Source organism: Leptosomus discolor, chromosome 1, assembly GCF_034619465.1.
Source record: "Leptosomus discolor isolate bLepDis1 chromosome 1, bLepDis1.hap2, whole genome shotgun sequence".
Classification (NCBI taxonomy): Eukaryota; Metazoa; Chordata; class Aves; order Leptosomiformes; family Leptosomidae; genus Leptosomus; species Leptosomus discolor.
The window spans coordinates 124189738-124211051 of NC_141391.1; the positions used below are offsets into that span (position 1 = coordinate 124189738).

A 21314-nucleotide genomic window follows, 5' to 3' on the forward strand; every position below is an offset into this window, starting at 1 on the left:
TAGTTTTAAGTCATGGCATTTGCTTTTAATATTTACACCTGTAGACAGAAGTAGTTGCGATGCATCAAACGCACTAATGTCTTGAAAGACATGCAGATCCAAATCCCACAGTGACACTGGCATCCTTGTTAGAGGCAAAAACTTATGTCACCAAGTCTGCTGCTGTAACCCAGCAGCGCAGTCCTGGAAACGGTGTTCGCAAATCACATGCCCTTTTGAAATTCTTATTTAGTAAAGGCTGCTACTGGTTCCACTTTGAGTCTTACCTGAGAAAGCAGGGAAATTCAACCTCTGGGCCAACAAACGTCAAAGTTTGTTTGAAGCTCCCTAAGGTATCACTCCTGTAAGTCCTTGTTTCAGTGCATATGTAAATGACCCAACTCCTAGCCAGCAGCTTCAAGTAAATGACAAAAAGAAGTCACCGACTTGGTCACAGGTTTCATGGAATGCATCTTTGAGACATTGACCAAACTACTCTTGTTAAAGTCAAAAGAAGTCTGAAACGCAACTGCTTTCATCCTTCTCACCAGGCTGCATGCAAACAAACATACACTGCCTGTATTGACTGCATTTCTTCCCATATTGTTTCCTTCTCTTTGCAAAGTAAGAACTCAATCCTGCTTTTTAGGGAAAAAAAATAAATCGAAGTCTTACTAACATATTCACTGAAGTGAATTTACGGCAAACACCACACCCCCAACACTCCAAACCTTCAGAATTAATTTAAATGGAAGCCAGTTACTAGGATATCAGTTTTATGTTTGAAAATAAAGTGCATAATGACTGTCACTGAGAACTTAACTGATTTCAGGTCAGCATAGTTAGTGTCAGTCCTCAGCAACATAAATAAAATACTAATTAAAACATAAATTGGTAACATGAGTCAAAAAATCTGAAACAGCACACATGAAAAATAAGTTTTGTATAAATGGGAAAAAGAAAGGGAAAGGAAAGTGAGATGGAATCCCTAGTCCTTTGTGGAACTGAGCCCACTATACAGCTATCCCAACATGCAGCATCTGAAATGAAGAATCACAGTCCGTTTGCTTCCCTTCTACTATTCCTGAATTCAGTTTGCAGCTTTCTGGTGTCTGACTGATTTCACCTCGGGCAGGGGAAGATGTATCTTGAGGGAGATCTACAGAGACAGTGTCAGATGAAGAATCTTGGCTTTCTGCTGAAACAGCGATTTGTGGCCAGCTACCCTCTGTCTCATCATTGCAATTTGTCCCTTCATCAGCCTCTTCCAGCTGCTGAACAGATTTTAAATACTCTTGTAGTAGCCTGTTGTCCTGCTCATTACTAGAGCTCTCCTTGCTTTCCCCATGGCCATCCTCTACATCTGAGGAATATGGTGAAGCAGAATTGACACAATGTTTGACAGTTTCCACTGAAAGAGAGCTCTCGGTTCCTTCCATTAAACTCTTTTCAGAGCTACACAAGTCACCAGCATGAGTCTGATCAGCCATGGAAGAATGAAAACCAGAATCTGGGAACTGTAACAAAGACTTTTCCTGAAGAAAATCACCAGCTGGAACTAACCAAGCCGAACTAATATCTGGTGGGGTTTCTTGCTCAAGTGTAGATGATTGAACAGACGGTTCAGATGGACAGAAAGCACCAGCTGTAGGGATCCCAGGTTGCAAAGTGGCACCTAAATTTTGTGTCACTGAAAGCTGCCATTGTTGAAGGGATTTAACCTGTAAAGCATAGAGAGAATTTCACTACGAAATGCAACTAAAGAAGTACTTTGATTTCTAGAGTATTTCTTGCAATCAGCAACAAAGCTCTAGGATAAAATTTAAGACTGAGTGAACTAACAGAAGGTTTGCTATACCTTTAGGGAAAATGAGTTCTTCCCACTGTTAAATAATGGCTTTTAAACCTAGATGCCCAACACTGACTGAGTACACAAGCCTTCCAGCTCAAGTACCTGAAGAAAAAGGAACCTGCTCTTGAAAACAGAAAAGTTGGGGAATCTTTATGAAACAACCCATGCTTAAGGAAACAGTCAGTCTTATTTTTGGAAGAATAGCTTATTATAAAGGTGTATTAATAACTTTTCTACTTTAGAAATGAGTTGCTCAAAAGCAACATAGCTTGACGCCATTTCATTTCCCTACATATCTACCAGTCACATCATGCTTCACACTTCTGCTATGTTTATTTGGCTTCCCTTGCATTTTGTCCTCCTTCTCACACCAGGCTATAATTTAGCCTTTTGTAACAAAGCCAGTGTTCAATACTTCTGGATGTTATTTTCTCTCAGAATACCAGTATAGCAAACAACATGGTAATTAGAGTCTAATAAGCCACCTAAGTCATAACTGGAAAAAATTAACCATATTGACTATCTCTTTAGGATCCCCAGTATGAAATAATGCCTTTCAAATTCATATGTAAGCAGAAAACTAAAAGGACTAAAACTATTTACCTGGTTCCAAAGAAACCTGACAGCTTCCTCCTGTACAAGCCTCTGAATCTTATCTTCCTCTCTTTCTTTTCTTAGTCTGTAGGAACACATATTCAAATTTACACATCTTAAATAAGCAACATTTGGGTAACAAGGCCAAGAATACATAAAAAGGCCTACTTATATAACAGCACTCTTGAAAGCTACAACTGAGCTTAACATTAAGACATTACTGCAGTCTGGCTTCCCATTAATATCCAGCTGCTGACTTCAAGTTTCTTTTCCAGCGCTACATTAAGATTGTGCTTCCTTTTGCTGCAGCACATTTATTGGCTTGCCAATACTTTAAGTTTCTTTTTGTAAACTGAACGTGAACTCTTCATTTTAGCTAGACATGCTTTTTTTCTGCACAAAAGATACCCCAAAACGTGGTTCTTCAAGTTATGCCCTCCCCAACTGTTATCACTTGGATGTAGGTATGATGTGTAAGTACTGGATGTTTCTAGAGGTTCACTGAGGGCTCAACTTGATTCACAGAACTTTTGTTGCTTGCAATAGCAAAGGAAAAGAGCCTGTCAGACTGCCAGTACCCAGGCTGATCCAGAAAGTTATTAACTAAATCCACAATTTATATCTTACAAATTGAGGAAATTTGATAATGATCTCCTCCAAACAGATTCATAGAATCAAAAAAAACCCAGAACCAAGCACAGAATCACATCTTAAAATTGTATCGTGCAAGGCAGAGAAAATTCTTCTTTTCACCAGTAACAGAGGTATGACTCTCAATATGGAGACTTCATTTATAGACTCTGTAATTGCTAGGAGACAAGTTAAAAAAAAAAAGAAATCACACTTAGCAGTTTCTATTTTGGTTATGTAGTGAAACATGCAAGTCCTGCTAATAAAGGAATAGAAAAATGTTTCTATTTTTTCCCCAACCCACTCAGACAAGGCACTTCAAGAGTATGAACAGCTATGTGCATAACTCTGCTTATCTTACAGGAAGCAATCCTCTACTATAACCACAGTTTCGTATTACTGATGCCAGGTTCTACTGTGACTAGTTATACCAAGACCCATCTACACCTGTTTGAAATATACTGGAACAATGGTTATATCCATACAGATTTGAAAATACACAGCAAGACCTCAACTTACTTTTCTATTTCATCAGTTAAGCAAATTATGTGCTCCTGCATTCTGTTTAGTCGAATTTCATACCGCACTTCCTTGGCTCGGGGATGGTAGTTCCTTGTGTAAAATCCTCTCCAGCAGGCTTGAAGCTTGGTAGCTGCTTTAGTCATTCTTTGCAGTTCAGCTGCACCTTGATCAACAACAGATAATGAATCAGAACTTTCTCCTGTCATCTGGTCAGGACAGAAAGTTGTAACTCCCGATTCAGCACCTACTGAGGTGCTTGGGTGACTATGCGGAACTTGGTCTTCAGAGGATGCTGAACAGTTGCTAGTATTAGCAGCCAGGCTAGCTGTTACTGGATCAGAAGGCAGCAACACCCTACTCTCTTTGATACTTTGAGTTTCCACACTTCCCACCGCTCTGTTCGAGGGCTCTCTTGTAACACATGCAGTTTGTTTGTTCGCTGTTTCTCTGCTATTAACATCTCTCACACATTCGATCACTGTATCATCATCATCTTCTAGGCCCAAATTGATTCCACGTAGCTTCAGGTCTGAAGTAGGAGACACTGGAGACAATCCTGAAGCAACTGGCATAAAAGTAGACTCCGAGGATAAAAGGCTGCTGTTTAGTTTGTCTTCATCTGTCTGTATGTCTTCAAGGCACAGCTCCTTGCGAAAACTTCTTTCAAGAAAAGTGTTATTTACTGCATAGGAATGATCATCGTTTGCACTTGGTCCAGCCCAAGAATTCTTCTGGATGATAGGTTCTAGATAGGCAGAAAGCCACATCCAAAACTGTCATATTTCAACAACATACCTTCACTTAATTCATTCAGATTCACAATTTGTTTTAGATAGATAGAACCTGGGAGCTAAAGAAGATCTAAAATGCTAGTAAAGACAAGCATTATTTCTAACAATAAGGACATTATAACTACTTATCCCAGTAACATCCACAAACTTTCCAAACACTGGGTACAGTAAATTACACAAACTGCCTCCCCCTGGAGAAGTTACACTTTTAGCAGATGGAACGGTCAAAGTAATAACTCCTTAGTTTACTCGAGTTTATTTTCATGTAACAATCTTACTAGCATCAAGACATGAAGAAGCATGGAATGGATTTTTAGAAAACAAAGTATAACTTCCGTTGAAAATCTCCAAAAAAAAAAATCAATCTAATAAAATAACAGGGCCTTGTGCTGAAATTCTCTCCACAGTTACCTCTAGTAATATTTTTTTTTTTAATTTCCACAGGTTAGCTCACCTGTGCAGATTAGCTGCTTACCACTTTCAAGAGCTATCTGTGGTGGCTGGGCTGGACTGCTGTGTTCAGAAGTAACTGGCAGTGTTTTGTTGGGAGTAGATGTGTGTGGTCCTTCATTTTGGTTTTGATGCATCAACTGCCTCTGGTGGAGCCTAAACACAGAGTTCCAACAGGTTTTATATTTCTTTGACACTTTTTTGTACAGAAGACATCTAAAAGAAACTATCCACTATAAAAAAAAAACAAGCGATCAAACCATTCTAAGCAAGACACTAGCTATGCAGATCCCTACACCTACAAGACACTAACAGGACTACTCACAAAGTAAGGGATTGCACAAACTGCTCCTGTTCCCCTTCCTCCTGCCCCTTTTTCTTCATTACATGTACATGTATCAAAAGAAGAGAAAAAATCCAACATGCAACAATACAGACTGAAAACCATTAAGTACTTCTACACACAAGGAAGGTATGCAGGAATTCCAAGTATCTACTGCAGGATATGCTTGTATGCATAGAGCAGTTTAAGGAATGGAGGGAGCATCTTCTACATTTGGAAGTAACTGAATCAAGGAAAGGGCGTCCCCATTTAGTAACAGGAACAAAAATACTAATACAAATGAACAAACATTGCCACAAACATAAAATCATCTTTTACAAACTGAGAAAAACACACAGGTTGTTTCAGCCCAGCTAAATTCAAAGATCATAAAGTAGAGATCAGAAAGTCAAACTGCCTTATAAATCACATATATGTTTATGGGTGGGAATTTCAGGGGGTTGGTTTTTTAACGAGGTTTCATTTTGTTTGTTGGTTTTGGTGTTTTGTTTTGTTTTTTCCCCTTTGTTCGGGGTTTTGTTTATTTGTTTTTTAAAAAAATTTTAAGGCGTTATATTTTGCAAACCAGCTTCCCAAATTTTCCCCGGAAACATCATGTGAACGTCACAGCACTTTGCTGGCAATTCCAATGTCAATATGTTTTTATTGCATTTTCTCCTCTGAAACGGACACAACATTTCTGTAATCTCCTCCTGGAGATCAATCTACACTGATTGAGTATGCAGTAGCTCCTTCCAGATGCTCCCAAGTTCCTAGTCCTTCTGACAAGATGCTGCTCTTCTGCTTACCGCAACACTTTCGTTGTCCAAATTTCTACCCAACACTATGCCACTTACATAGCCTGCTCATTTGATCTGAGTCTTCCACTCTGATTTTTCTGCAAAAAAAGTTCGTCAATAGGTCCTGGGGAACAGGAATACCTGTACTGTTAGGTTTTCTGGCTTTTAATCCAAATTAGTTCACCTTTTCATGGGAGGAAAGAAAGTGCAGCACACTAACTCTCTCCTCATTGACTTGCACAGATCTCAGCAAACAGCTACCACTGGCAGAACCTGGAGGGTTTAGTGAAAACTCTGCTGACAGACCCAAGGTGCCAGGTACAGAGACTGTCAAGTACATCACTGGGAAGCGCCCCTTAAAGCACAGCCTTAACTTTAAAACCAATAAAGAACACACTAACAACAAAAAAGTGGCTAATACTCCAGTGTACCACAATAGTCGTCTTTTATAATCAGAGCAAAAGTTAATCTTAGCTCCTTTTTGATGTTTTCCTCACTTTCTCTGTGGCAAAAAAAATCTCAGTAGGTAGTTTATTTTAATCAGTCCTAACACAAGTCACCTTCAATGCCCTACAGAGCACAGACTGAAAAAAATAAGAGAATTTGCCCCTAGATGGCCCAGCAAGCAGGAAAACACTTCTGTTGCTGTCTTGCCTCTCATTCCCCTCTATAACATATGTTGTACCTCCATTACTCTTCCCACCTCCAACCCTCACTGTTACTTTGAAATAATTAAGGGGAAATCTTACTATATCTAACACATAAGACGACATGTAATTATGTTCTCAATGCTCTAACAATAGAGAAACAAGAAGTTCTCACCTTTGCTTACTCAGTATTTTTTCCAGTTTGGCATCCTCTTCAGTCTGGAGACCGTAAGTAGATGTAAGAGGGCAAACAGTAGCCAAGTACTGGACTAGCTGAACATGCTGCCCAGGTCGGTATGATCTTCCTTTACCTTGACTGTAGAGCCATTCTGCTTTCAAACTGTTAGGAAGGAGAAAAATGGTCACCATTAATGCACCGCATAGAACCCCTAACTTTCCTTTGATTATTGATCTTCTGTTGGGTACTTAAGAGATAATCGACAAATCTAATCAAAACTTGGAACATGCACGGTGCCCAGAGGAACTGGGAATTTCATTACCAGAATAATGAATAAAAGTATTCCCGTGCATGAGCATCAATAAAAAAATAAAAACCTCTGACCAAAACTGTGCAGTCTCTGCTTTACCTGTGTGTAGTCTTTGAGCACTGAAAACATGTGTGTCAATGAATTTACCAGCAAAGCTTTCACAGAAACAGAAAAGTTCACATCACACAAACATGCAGAATAGGCAGAGAGCAAATCTTGCTGAAAGTATTCAGCAATTGAAATCTTGTTTTTAAATTAAATGCTCTTCAGTCTGAGAAGATTTAATATAATCTGTATACAATAATGCAGTTAATACAGAAAAAGCCAATAGTCATAAAAGAAATTCTAGAATTCTTGCAGCCAACTTTCTGGGAAAGTCATATGTTACAGTGAAACAGAAACAGAATTGGATTGCCTTTGACAAAAAAGGCAGCTTTTTATTTTAGTAATGGGGAAAAAAAAAGACATTATGTCCTGGAATACGATAATGTATTGGGCTAGAACGTGTTTATACTGGATAATATTTATGCTCAGACTGTCCTGATGTCAAGAACTTTAAGAGGACGTCTCTACTGTCATATAGTGACTTAATGACCACAACAATACAGTAACAAGCAATTTGAGCAAAATAACATTTGACTAATGGATACAAAAAATGCCAAATCTAGAAATGCACATGCAAGTTAGGCCCTTTTTATAAAGGGCACGTTTGAGCTTCCCCCAATAGCTTTAATATCTGTTGATTATCTCATTCTGCAAAGTCAAAGAGGCTGCAAACTTGGAAGGGGTGACGGATCATTGATAAATTGCTTCCAGTTTTGCTTTGTAGAAGTGCCACTGAGTTGAGTAACAAAACAAATGCTTGACTTTATACTTCTACTTAAATAAACTTATGGTCTTACATAATAATTACAGTGTAACAGATGAAAAATTTAGCAAAAGCAACAATGTTAATTTGTCTGTATCTTATATGGCCATTAGCAAGACAAAGAATTTCAGATCTTTAGCACTTCTCCATTTTTTTTACTTATATATAAAACCACAGTTTCAGCTTAGTCAAACTTTACCTCACAATTTTAGAAATTTAATACTATTATGTTACCTTTCCTTCTGAGAAATCACATATCCATCAAGAACTTTAAGGTTCAGACACCAGCTGACAATGTACGGCCTGTAGTCAAAGCCAGGGATAGAAGGTGTGGCCATCACACAAGGGTTGTTCATAATTGACAACTGTTCCAATTGACGAAGACAGGCCAGGAAAGAAACCTTGAGAAAACAAGCTGTATTTGTTAACTGAACAGAACCCATTAAAAGCTTACAGAACGTACCGCATTTCTCCTAGTTACAGCTAGGCATCTCCCAGAAAACAACATAATTACAAATACACTGAAAATCACACTTGCTTTTTGAACATGAACATCTTCAAAGGACCTTCTGTCAACTACTGCCATTTTCCCATTAATTCTCCTGTAAGTACCACAGCCCTTGGAAAGCATTAGCTTCTTTTGAAACCTCAGAACAGGGCTTTATGGATAAAATGGTACAGTATTTCCATGATTCCAGTTCACTAGAACAGGCATTGAGATTTTGACCAAAAAAAAAAAGGCAAGCCAAAAAGCTGGAGAAACACTGTCCTGTTCTGAAGAGAAATGTATTACAAAACCAAAATTTTTCTTCCAACATGGAAGTCCAGCTGACAGTTTTGGCTGCTCCTTATATAAAAAAAGGAAAAAACAACGCAATAAAGAAAAATCACAGGCAGAATATTTGTTTCTCTTATATAGTGTCTGAGGAATAGACAAAATAAGACATGGGCCCAAAAACATTCAGTTGCCACAAAAGTAATTCAAACCTCTGTTCTAAACACAGCAGCTGCAGAAGCCCTCTGCAGCAGTTCATCAGCTCAGCTTTCAACCTTCAGAAAATAATGAAAAGCTTTCTATGAATTTAGTCTTTAAAGTGTACTTCCAACATCTTTGAATAAAATAAAACCAAAAAAGGCTAAGTTTATTTCAAGGATAAATCTTAAGAAGTATTACCTAGCTTGTGCATCTACTGATAGCATAGTTGTTATAAATAAACTAATAAAAGCTCCTTCTATCAACATGGGTTGTTTCAAAGAAAGGGGCCCATTTCCAGCTACATCCTCAAAAGAATTATCCAACTAACTGCTTTCAGTCTACCTAAAGACAAAGAGATGTACCTTCTATATCTTACCTCATTTAAGTCTCTGATTTCATTTTCTGCCAAAGAAAAAACAGTCAGATTCTGAGGTAGGCAAACAGGGGCAGTGCGAAGTGAAGTTATAATATTTCCATGCAGCAACAGAGTCTATAAAATAAAAACACACTGATTAAGTGTATGTTTGATCAAAACCCCCATATTTTTTTTCAGACAAAACCTGCACAATACACACGAAAAAAATATAAATAAGGATTTCTGGTATCATCAAGATAATTTTTGTTTATTCTAGCAAGGGAAAAGTCTTTTTTTTTGTTTTAGAGCAAAATCTTCTCATTTTAAAATGCAGAACTGAAGTATAGTCACAGTTACAAAAGATGTATTTAGAAATATTTTTTCTCTACAGGGTTCAAGCTGAAAGAGTTAAGTCTATGTTTTGTCTCGATTCATGAAGTGAGACAAGAGAACTGAGAGCTATGAACAAGATCTCACCAATTCATCTTTACCAAAATCATTAGAGTGGTTATAGAAAAATCACTGCTTCAGTTCCTGCAACTTGAAAACAAGGAAAAGAATTTTTACATGCTTCCCTCTAGAAATTATAGTGATTAAAGTGCCTTAAGAGCTAACAGAACAAGAGATAAAATAGCATCTACCTTCAGCGATGTAAGCTTGGAGAGATCACCTAATTGAGCTATGTTATTGTCTGACAAATCAAGATGCTGAAGAGATAGACACGAATTGATTTGTTCAATGGCCTACAAAAATAGAGAAGTCAATTACTCACAGTAACTCTATTATAGTCATAAAAAAAAACAGGTATCAATAAATTATTTTGAAAGCTAAAAATCACCAGAAGTAACCCAAAATGAAAACCATGGTTTTACACAGTCTCTTTTTAAAGATGATAATTCTTTTCCTATTTTGGGGATTATTTCCCAATTCTCATTACATTGATATTGAAGCATTTATTTTTTCCCCTAGACAATTCTTGTCCAAAAGTTGTGCTCTTCTATTTCATAAATGAGTAGACACAAAACTTCAACAGTTGCTCCAATCAAAACCAGAAACATATTCAGATTTCTTTGCAGTATTTTCCAATTTCTACAACACTCGATTCTGGAAAATGCATAAAGACTAAGTACTTTACCTTAAGGTTATTTCCTGACAAGTTCAGCCATTCCAGGTGCACCAAATCCTTCAGCCCTTCCACATACCCAATGCTATTATGAGGCAAGTTTAGCACCCGGAGCTTAGTCAGTTTTGCTACACCCATCATCCGCACCAAACGATTGTTGGCTACAGAGAGCTGCAGATCGACACACAAATAAAAGAAAAAAAAGCTTTAACTATTCAACTGCACAGACACAATAGGCTTTTTTAGTGGTTAAAAACCTAATCCAACAGGAACTTCTTCAATCTGCATACTCCATTTTCAAGTAAATAACACAGACACAAAAGACTGCAAGGGCCAGAAAATAAACTACTGATCAAAGAAAGTAGTCTTCACAACTCTGCAAACTTAACATGAAATCCTCCTAGCAATAGCTAAATAAAGGAGAATGAATGAGGAATTCTGTCATATGAAAATAAGATTTTAAAATCAGAATTGCCAAATCATTGTGCAAATTGTTGCTCTATTCCTTGTGTAAAATCATACTTACTGTCAATAAGGCAGAGGACAAGATACAGATCACATGACTCAAAAATGTCCTGTGCTAACAGGACTGTAACTCAAACTTTTTAAAGGATAAATCCTGATTAGACACACACATAACATGGCCACCAAGCTGGCAGACTAGTGAAGGTTTGCTGTAGCAACAAACCCCACCTCTCCTGTCTCAGTTTAGCTTGTCTTTAGAAGCTACTAGGAGACTTCAAGTCTACCTGGAGACACTTTCAGTGATAATTAACATGGACTTGTACAACTTCACCCTGGAGGGATTACAACTCTTATTTTTGCAAGCACCATGCCCTGGCTTACCATTTTCACTAACATCCTCATGAACTTTAATGGACTGCTGGCTAGTATTAAAATTAAGGACAAGCACTAGCAACATCAAGGCCTACATGAATTGATATGTTAACAAGACAATATAGATCCCTGCCACTTCACATTTTTTTGTTTGCTATTTCTATTTTAACCTAATCCACATGGCTTTTTTTTTCCTTCTTGGAAGTTAGGGCTACTAATACCCTTCCTCTCTGAAGAGTTCTGAAACCCAAATGGAGAGGAGAGTCCTGTACACATATCTGCATGTTTATAGTTACACAGAGGAGATATAAAACAAAGTTACTTTTAAGGTTACAAAGCTTCAAGTATCAAAATTTAGGTTATCAGTGACTTTTCTAAGTGTTCCTATGACACCAACCCCCCCATTAGGATTTACTTAGTTCATTTTTAGTTACTTAGGTAACTAGCAAAAAACATCCCATAGGTATTCCCACTTGTCTTTGCCCATTGCCATTCCACAAAAATCAGAAATTGGTCTAACTACAAAAGAACTCATAATACCATAGCCAACCACCAGAGCACCCAGCAAAGCAGCACCTCTACCCCTACATGCAAGAGCGATAAGCTGCAGAAAACCAATAAGCAGTGGTAAAACTGCCCATAGCTCCAAAAGCAACTCTTAAGACGAAACAGCAGAGAATTTGACAAAGTACGAACAGCAGCATAGTGAATACTTGTAATGACTCCACCAAAATCTGTTGAAACTTCATCCCTTGGAGACTCTTAAATTAAAGGTTTACAAGTCTCCCAGGTGAGCTATTCAAGTTAAGTCCCAAATAAATGTTGGGCACCAAATAGACTGTCTACGTTTAGCCTGTACCCGGGGCTAAACTAGAACAGTCGCTCTATCACCCAACAACCCCTCACCAGCCAGGAAGGGGAATCAGGAAAAAGGAGAGCAGACTCATAGGTAGAAGAGAGAACAGATTTTGATGAGATAACACCAATACCAACAGAGATATACAGTTATACTCAGCCAAATTAATATCCAGTCCTCAGGAACAGTGAGAACCCAAAGGAGAAGCAGGAGGAACCCCAGGAGGAACCCCAGGAGGAACCCCAGGAGGAACCCCAGGAGGAACCCCAGGAGGAACCCCACAGGAGCTCCCCTTCCTCAGCCAACCTTCACCCCTTCATAATGACCATGACATTATGGGATGGGCTACACCTGTAGCTCACTCAGGGCAGCTGCCCTGGCTGACTCAAAACTGCTGATGGCCTGCCCAGCATGGCTGGGCCGTGATTCTGCCCCAGCCAAACCAGGACAGCAAGCCATCATTTATTTTCCTACAAAGATAGTAACTGCTAACTTACTGCAATTACATCACATGGCCTTAAAGCAGAAGTATTTCAATTAGCATCACCATACCATTATTTCACAGCAAATTCAAGTCAAGTAACACTGACCTGCATCAGATTCCTGCATTTCTCCAAGTGTTCCAATTTAATTATCTGGTTTTTGTCCAGAATCAGAGTGTGAGTATCAGCATCACAGGGTAAGGTTGGACCCAGTTTTTGCAATCCTTGACCTGACCAGTTGACTACCAAACCTTAGAATAAAAAGGAGAAAAGAAAGCCCCGAAGTCAACACTTCATCTATCAGGACATGTACTGAAAAAGCAAAGCAATACGTAGAGCTTGGGTTTTTAATGCATGCAGCTAATTTGCAAATACAAATTAACTTTCTTTTCCATGGAAAACCGAAGCAAATTACTTCATAGCAAACACATTAGAGTAACCGATCCAGTTACAGAAGATATGGATTCCAGGCCCCGTCCCAATAAAGAATTCCAGTAGAATTCTGGAAAGGTCAGTAACAGATCCTCCGAGGTGGGAAGCAGAGCTAAATTTAAAGGTGTGATACTCAACCCCCCAAATTTCAGAAGCCCCTAAATTTTTAAATTCTTCAACGATTTCAAGTTCTCAGCAGCTTGACAGCTACCTATCTATGTGTGGGCACTCTGTCTAAATTCCTGCTTGTAGGCAAACCCAGAATATGCCTAGCACACATCTGTAGGATCACACTGCACAAACAACAGCAACCATACTGGATGCTAAAAAAAATTTTTTAAAGGGAAGAGTCTGGAAAAAGGGTAAGCAGCATTCATCCTTTCATCAGTCAGAATCTGATGAGGATGCAAACCTACAAACATCACCTTCCTGCAGAGCTCCATCAAACAGCCTGCTAAAGTATTTGAAGATCAGGGCACTTAACTCATAAATGTGAAATACACATCTGATAGTCCTCAGCCAGAGGAAAATAAACAGCCTTATCATGAACAAGTCCTCAAAAAGCTAGAACAATGAATAAAACCCAGCAGGTTTTTTTTTTTCTTTTTGCCCTCTCTATTTCAAGGGAAAAAAATATCATTAGCCTACAGCCTTTTTTCCACACCCCCCCCCCCCCCCCCGAAGTCCACTCTAGGAGCAAAGTCCAAGCAGAGGTTTCAGCCTGTGAAACCAAAACTGACACCTCTCTGTTGTCAGAATTCTAGAGAAGAAACAAACTTAAGATTCAACCCTCTCTTTAAAATTTCCTATCAGCTATCTTAAGACATGCTGCCTTTTAGCAGGTTGGGTGCTGCACTCCCCAATCTCAAGTACTCAACTATCTTAACTCACTGGGCAAGGAATGTGTCTAATTCCGAGTCAAAGATTCCACTCCAGGACTTCAGTGAGTCCTTGAATGTATCTTGCCTAGGGATTTTTGGTGCTTGTGTTCCCAACTTGTACTGATAGGCTAAACGTCCCATATTCCAGTAAAGTACCTAGTGAAAAGTCAGAACAGAGAACCCATTCATATAGCCATACTACAGTACTGGTGACATTTGGACATGAGTAAATTGTAAATAGGCTAGCATATCACTTAGTTAACGGAACATACAATTAAAATGTTCCATGCAAAAACTGTTACTATATATAGTTAAAAATAAAACATTTGCCATCTGCAAGGAACCTGAATCACTGGGTACCCAGTGACACCTGCTAATACTAATTTTCATACATTAAGCCTCTGCTGTGTGTTTTACATACGTACACCATTCTAGTGCTTCCTCTTCTCTTACTATCTGCTCAGTAAACAAAGCTGCCTTTTTCAGCAGCATGTTCCAGAAGACTGTTCTTACCCTAACATGCACTATATATTAATATTCTTGCAGTTTGCAGGCTTTTAGGGTTTAGTTATGCTAAGGATAGAGATGAACATTTCTGGTGTACCATTTTGTCAACTAGAGAATACGCTTTTCTAAGAAGCATCTCTGATGACATTTATTACCTTTCCAGTGCTTCTCAAATCCCAGCCACCCAAAAAGCTCTGAAGAGTAGCAATGCAGAACCAGCAGAAACAGTTACGCTCCTGTCTTTGCACATTCAGGAAGGTACTGCATGTTTCTCACTCAAGTAGCCACCTCTGCAATTACTTGGTCATTTTAAACAGAGAAATTTTGCAGCTGCCCATTTATCCAAGTGCTTATTATAAAAATTCACAACTGGTCCACACCAACTGAGGAGAGAGACTAGGATGCACAGCATAGAATACAAGACTAATACTTTTATCCATGCACATGAGGTGTTCCATGCAAACTGGGGCACCCAGAATGTGGTTTTACACATCATTCTTATACCTTTCAAGCGTTCAGGTACAACATGCTTTGACTAATCACTACTTAACACACACACAAACACACTACCATTTGTAAAGAAACTGTATTTCTATGGCATCATGATCTACCTGCTTCTCTTTGAACCTAGACATCCCTGGAGTCTGTCTTGATATACTTATCTATGATGTCGGACAATGGGAGGGTTTCACAGGGGTGTTAGAGCAGCTAGGATCTTGGTGCTATATTGATTGTCTAGGGATATCCTCTATGGGCAGCTTTAAGATTTAGAGACGCAAAAGTCCCTGTTTCAAGAGGGTCTGTCCTTCTCCTCCTTGTGATGAGCTGGGGTCCCTTGCTTGCTTAAGCATGACTATTCAGTATACAGCGTGAAATATATATATATATATCTTAAGAAAGTTAATACAACTTCATACTATAAAAAAGACTAATTGGAATAATACTTCGGGAATGAGATTTTCCTAACAGGCTCTTAGTACCCAGGAAAACATTACTACTCGTTTGGTAGCTCTGTACATTAATGGACCTCAGGAGCTCACAGTTTTTGCTCAGGCCTCTGCCTGCTCACTGAACCCTTCAGCCTTCAAAGCCAGACCTGCGCTATTGTAACGCACCGTCCCTTTGAGGGGGAGGCAGGAAGCCAAACACTACACCCTCAGAAGAGGCGCTGTCTCCCCAGACCTCTCCGCCCTCCGCTGTAGGAAAAAGTGGCCTCATTTCAACTCCTGGCCTACCTTAGGGCTAGGGGCGAATCCCTCCTCACGGTCCCGGGCCTCAACGGGATAGACAGCCCCTCTCCGCGCTCCCCTGCTCGTACCCAGAGCCAAGCCCGCTGCTGGGCGGCGATCCCCGCTCCTCAGGGCAAGCTGCCCGAGCGCGGGAAGCCGCGCTGACGCCGGTCTTCTCGCCCCCCCCCCCCCGCTGTCCTGACCACTTCCAACCCCCACTGGGTAACCTCAGGGGCCGGCCGTGAGCTAAGAGCAGCTGCTCCCCTCATCCTCGAAAGGGGGGGGGGGGGGGGGGGCGCGCCCCCGGCCGCCCCAGCTCTCTGTCAGCCAAGCCACCCCCCCCCCCCGACCAGACGTGGAGGGCCGCGGGGGCTTTCGGGACTCGTAGTCCGAACCCCGGGCCGGCTGCCAGCGCCCTGCCCGGCCCGCACTACAGCTCCCGCGGTGCGGAGCGCTGCGCGCCCCCGCCGCTCAGCGGCACATAGCGAAGACCCAAACAAACCCCCGCCGGCCCCCAACGCCTGCAACCCCGCCCCACAGCCCTCCGCTAGACTCGCTGCCTCTGGTGCTCTCCTTACCCCCTCCAGCCGGCGAGACAGCCTCGGTCCTCGCCACAAGCCCCGTCGCCGCCATACTTCCCGCTTGCCAACGCCGCCAGGCAACGGAGCGCCGGGCGCCGATTGGCCGCCTTGCTCCGCCACGGGAAAATTGTGTCTTTTATTTTCGGTAGGACGGAAGGTCCCGCCTACGGATTTTAACGGAAGAGCGGAAAGCCCAGCCAGTACGACCGCTGCCGCAGGGCCCCTCAGTCAGCCCACCCCTCTCTCCCTCCAGCCGGGGCGGCGCTACCCGCCCCCTTCCCTCGCGCGGGGGGAGGGTGCCGTCCCGGCGTGCTGCGCGCAGCGCACGGAACGCCGTTTCCCGTCGTCATCTCTTCCTTTTCGACGCGGCCGCCGCCCGCCTCGCAGTAGCCGCCATCATGAAGTAAGAGCCGTGGCGGCTGCTCGCCGCCCCATCCGGGGCCATCCGCCGCGGGGAGGCCGCCGCAGGGCCGCGCCTCCCCCCCTCCGCTAACCCGCTCTCTCCCCTAACCCTTCTTTCCCGCGCAGGGTCGAGCTGTGCAGCTTCAGCGGGTACAAGATCTACCCGGGCCATGGTCGCCGCTATGCCCGCACCGACGGCAAGGTGAGGCCGGCGGAGGGGGAGGGGAGGCCAGGGCGAGCCCCGCGGGGAGGGCGGCAGGGGCTAGCAGGAGCGCGCCGTTGCAGAAGCAGGGGGCGGGAGGTCGGAGACAGGCCGGCGCGGAGTTGGGAGAAGCGAAGGCCTCGCCCTCGGCGCGCAGTGGGAGCTCGGTGCTGCCCGGGGTGTCCGGTGGCGTTGCTGTAGCGTTTGCCTGAATCGGTGGTGTTGAGCGGTGGGAGAATAGCATCGCTGTGCTGCCGTCGGTGTCCGGACGTCATGGCTATCGCCAAACCCGGACCGCGGGAGAACCGTGGTTTTGCTGTAGCTTGGGATTTCGAGTCGGGTTTTAGGTTGTGGTTTGGGAAGGGTGTCTTAAAGCATCTGTTCTAAACTACCAAAGTTCTGTAGAAAATGATGTTTAGCAATACTGCATCTAACGCTGAGATTTGCTGAAGGAAACAACTGGGCTTGCAGATAGTTTGGGTACGGATCATTGGGATAAAACAGGGAGGAGAGCCCTTTCAGGCTGTCATCTCTCATACACATAGGACTGTTGTAAATAGAAGTACTCTGTTCATACCTACAGCAGGAGAGTTTGGGTATCGCAGTACAGTCATCTTGCTGTACAGAATCTCCTGGGAAATGGCAGCTAAGTAAATGGACTCATCAAATTCTCAGGTGCTGTCCTGGAAACTGGTTTATACTTTGAATTGTATAGCTAATAACAAATCAGCCTGATAGTTCTGCCTGTTATCATAGGCAAGAAGGTCATTGTAACTATGCAAGAAGGAATTGGGCAGATTGATTGGTCTCCGTGTGTTCCTTAGGCCAAGTTTTGACTTGCTTGCATGCACAGGAAGTGCATAGTTACTTGAGGACAGACACTTGAAAAATATGATGTTGGAGATGGGTATTTGTGCTGTGCCTAGAATACAGTGCAGCAGTGTCTGCAAGTGATAATTTGAGCTTTCCTCAGAAAAAAATAAGCTGCTTCAGATGCTTTATAAGAGATCCATTTGATCAATGGAACAAAATTCCAAACTATAATTTTTTTAATTGTCTTCTAAAATTTTTGTCAGAGCTGCGTAAAGAAATACTTGACTTGTTAATGGAAACTGTGATAATGTCCTTTGTAGAAACAAAACTTAGACAAAGTACTTTGCCTTTCCAGGTTTTTCAGTTCTTGAATGCAAAATGTGAGTCTGCATTCCTTTCCAAGAGAAACCCCCGTCAAATCAACTGGACTGTTCTGTACAGGCGCAAACACAAGAAAGGACAGTCAGTAAGTATACACCAACTAATGGCGCTCTAAAAGTTTTCTACCAGAAGATTTGGTCACTGTTCTGTTAGAACAGAGGTAGCTTCAGTGTGCTGGTAGTTAGTAGAAGCATGACTCATATAACCAGGATGAAGACTGGCCAATAATCGTGAAAATTTGAGTGCATTTACATGAGTTTGTATGCTGCTTTATGTTTGAAAGGTAACCGGTTCAGCAAAAGCGTTGTATTTGTATTGTATCACTTCTTTGAGGGTCCACTGTGAACCACAGTAGGTTCAGTAGATTTTAACAGTTGTATGAATGGCATTTGTTTTAAAAAATTAGCTTTACAGAATGTGGGTAATGCTGTTTAATCTGCAGGCTTTATAAAAGTTTGAACTTGTAAACTTCCTGAATGGTGATGGCATAGAGAGCTGACTGGGGGTGAAAGGGTGGGGGAACTTTTCACACGCCCTTCTTGAAAACTTTGGGCTGTAACTTAGTAGGAAGTCTTCCCTAGGTACTTGTCATTGCACGAGAAAGATAAATTAATAAGGCATGTAGCATGAGGTAATTTCAGTGTTCTTGTTTAAACTTGCACAGCAAAAGAGCATTTAAAAGGCTTACATGTGTGTTACAAGTCAATGTTTTTACCAGTTAGGTTTAGAGAAAGGAAGCTGATGCTTGATGGCTTACACTGGTGCCCTGCACCATGATCCCTCTTGAAACAGGTGTGAAGTGTCTTCCTTTCAGGAGATTTTATCAAAACAGACTTTATCTGGGCCACCCCTCCACACACACTGCCCTTTTTTTTTCTGGCAGTTACAGAGGGCTGAACTTCTGACGTTCTTCAAAAGAATTTTCTTTTTTTTACCTTGCAGAGGAGAATATGTAGTTCTTTTTTGGCTATTCATCTGCTCTGGAAAATCAAGAAATCGGTTATCTCCAAAGTGGGGACTAAAGTTCTACTTCTGTGTACAGTTTTATCATGTCTTCAATCTGAATAGCACCTTCTTTCTGTAATTGTCTTTAGTCATTTATTTAATGTCTTGTGATACTAACTGGCTGTCTTCATCTTCTTCCATTTTAGGAAGAGATACAAAAGAAGCGCACTCGTCGTGCTGTTAAGTTTCAGAGAGCTATCACTGGTGCGTCTTTAGCTGAGATTATGGCTAAGCGAAATCAGAAGCCTGAAGTACGAAAGGCGCAGAGGGAACAAGCTATCAGGTGAGAAATCAGAGATAAGTGGAGCTATCCCAGGCTTTTCAAAGATTATTAGTGCTTTTCATACAAGAACTTGTTCTCTAGATGAGCTCTGTGTCATAGAAGCTTTTTTGTGGTGGGTTGTTTGTTGTTTTTTTTTATTAATCAGTATATTTGGAGGTAATACTGAGTGATCTCGGCAATAGATGATAGCAGCAGAGAAGGGTCTCTTCTTGCCCTCGCCCTTTGTGAAAATACTGAATGCAGAGGATAAACCTGAAATAATGCATTTCGTTCTTGATCTTAGGGAGTTCTTACAGTGCTGAGACAAAGAAACAGTGAATGGCAGACACGGGTAACTGTTGCTCTTTTTCTGTGAATTAACAGGGCTGCAAAAGAAGCCAAGAAGGCTAAGCAGGCAACTAAGAAAACAGCTGTTTCTGCTGCAAAGGTAAGATGCAATAGAAACATGAAATGGAATATTCTGTGTTGTAACACAACATTCTGTTGCAGCACTTAATTTTAAATTCCCGTTTCTGTTTGGAAGAAGCGTTTGTTTACCTTTTTTGGTCTGGAAGCACCTTGACCAAACTTAGTGCAAAAGTTAAACATACCCAAGCAGCTGAGTAGGACAAACCTTTTGTACAGAAGAAATAAATATGGCAGTAAACCAACTTTCTGACCGTGTGTCAGAGATTCTTGATAGCTAAGAAATTGTCTGGATGTGACATCTTCACTATTTAGGAACTCAGTAACAATACATTAATGAGTGCTAGTATCTTTTTCATTATTACTTAGGAATTAATACCGTATGTGGGCATCATATTGTAAGCTTACACTGGTATGTGTGTAACCATCTGTTAACATGAATCTAATCAGATAGATTGTAATTCTGAACCTGATCTGATTTAAATTGCCTAATTTCTGTCAAGAATCTTAAATACACAGGGACACTTTCAGGACTGCAGATAAATTGCTTCTCTTTGCTCATACCGTATTATTTCTCTGCAGGCTCCTACAAAGGCAGCACCTAAGCAGAAGATTGTGAAACCAGTCAAGGTTTCTGCTCCCCGTGTTGGTGGAAAGCGCTAACTTGCCAAACTTAGTCATGCTGAATAAACATCTGACTAACTTCCATAACTTGTGCCGTGTTCTCTTCAACTGTGCAAGATATACTGAAGAGAATTAATCTGTGAAATGACTATGTCTGTTTTTGCAGACTGAAAAACACCTTCTTGCCATAGAACACCTGGTTTCTTGGACATTCTGCTGTATTAGCACACATTTCATAATGTGAAATGTAATTCATTTAATGAACAACTTGGGTGGTAGGGAAGATGGAGCTGTTCTTGCCTGAAGGACAAAACAGTGCAAGTAGAAGTTGATTCCACATATATGACAAATGGCATAAGAAGAGGTTTCTAAGGTCAGAAATGCAGACTAAAGGGGGTGTGAAGCAGTACCATCTGCAAGTGATTTAAAAAAAGCTAATGCATTTCTTGTGTTGTGGAATGCTTGTAGCAAGATGTAGAGGATCAAAGGAGGAACAGGTTGAAAAAGGAATGGATGGTTTCACGCATTGCATGGCTGTTACAGGCAAAGGTTCAGATGCAAATCCTGGATCAGGAAGTAACAACAGATTGCTGGAAGCAGTTGTCAAGGAAAGGAAGGCTGTGAAGGTTGAATGAGCTTCAAATGCAGCTGATGGTATACGCTTACTTCAAGCCCATTTAGGGTCATATTTAACTTCCAGAATGCAGATAGGGGTTCCCTTAGTAATTCCCCACCCTTCCACCCCTAGAGGCTGTGGCCATTTGTTAAATTCTTGTAGAGTCATTTTGGTTGGAAAAGACCTTTAAGATCATCAGGTTCAACCATTATCCTAACACTACCAAGGCCACCACTACACCATGTCCCTAAGCACCACATCTATATGCCTTTTGAACATCTCCAGGGATGGCGACCGCCACTTCCCGGGCAGCCTGTTCCAATGTCTAACCACTCTTTCAATAAAAAGACATTTTTCCTAATATCCAGTCTAAATCTCCCC

At 41.4% G+C, this 21314-nt stretch overlaps 2 protein-coding genes across 3 annotated transcripts; one reads left to right on the forward strand and one right to left on the reverse strand.

The window, feature by feature from the left end:
* Window positions 1–16270, reverse strand: CEP97 (centrosomal protein 97). Of its 2 annotated transcripts, none has more exons than XM_086478084.1 (11): window positions 16200–16270; window positions 12681–12823; window positions 10410–10568; window positions 9916–10017; window positions 9296–9409; window positions 8178–8344; window positions 6763–6927; window positions 4844–4974; window positions 3575–4322; window positions 2435–2510; window positions 1–1700 (listed from the first exon to the last, which is right to left on the reverse strand). In XM_086478084.1, exons 1-11 carry the CDS (start codon window positions 16252–16254, stop codon window positions 993–995), a joined length of 2568 nt encoding a protein of 855 aa, XP_086334210.1. In that variant the 5' UTR covers window positions 16255–16270; the 3' UTR covers window positions 1–992. The 2 variants fall into 2 exon arrangements, with proteins under 2 accessions (XP_086334210.1, XP_086334203.1); XM_086478077.1 differs by having other exon boundaries at window positions 16191–16270.
* Window positions 16271–16497: 227 nt separating this feature from the next.
* RPL24 (ribosomal protein L24) lies at window positions 16498–20404 on the forward strand. Its single transcript, XM_086478091.1, has 6 exons — window positions 16498–16605; window positions 16731–16806; window positions 17975–18085; window positions 19152–19288; window positions 19652–19715; window positions 20276–20404. The coding sequence occupies exons 1-6, from the start codon at window positions 16601–16603 to the stop codon at window positions 20354–20356; spliced, it is 474 nt and encodes a 157-aa protein (XP_086334217.1). The 5' UTR covers window positions 16498–16600; the 3' UTR covers window positions 20357–20404.
* The last annotated feature ends 910 nt before the right edge of the window (window positions 20405–21314 follow it).

Coding starts and splice junctions, on each gene's coding strand:
- CEP97 (XM_086478077.1), bottom strand. CDS start 16,254: ATGGCGGCGACGGGGCTTGTGGCGAGGACCGAGGCTGTCTCGCCGGCT. Junction 12,824..16,190: donor GGCTGGAGGGGGTAAGGAGA/GCACCAGAGGCA, acceptor TTTTATTCTAAG/GTTTGGTAGTCAACTGGTCA. Junction 2,511..3,574: donor TTAACTGATGAAATAGAAAA/GTAAGTTGAGGT, acceptor GTGTTCCTACAG/ACTAAGAAAAGAAAGAGAGG.
- RPL24 (XM_086478091.1), top strand. Junction 18,086..19,151: donor AACACAAGAAAGGACAGTCA/GTAAGTATACAC, acceptor CTTCCATTTTAG/GAAGAGATACAAAAGAAGCG. Junction 19,289..19,651: donor CAGAGGGAACAAGCTATCAG/GTGAGAAATCAG, acceptor GTGAATTAACAG/GGCTGCAAAAGAAGCCAAGA.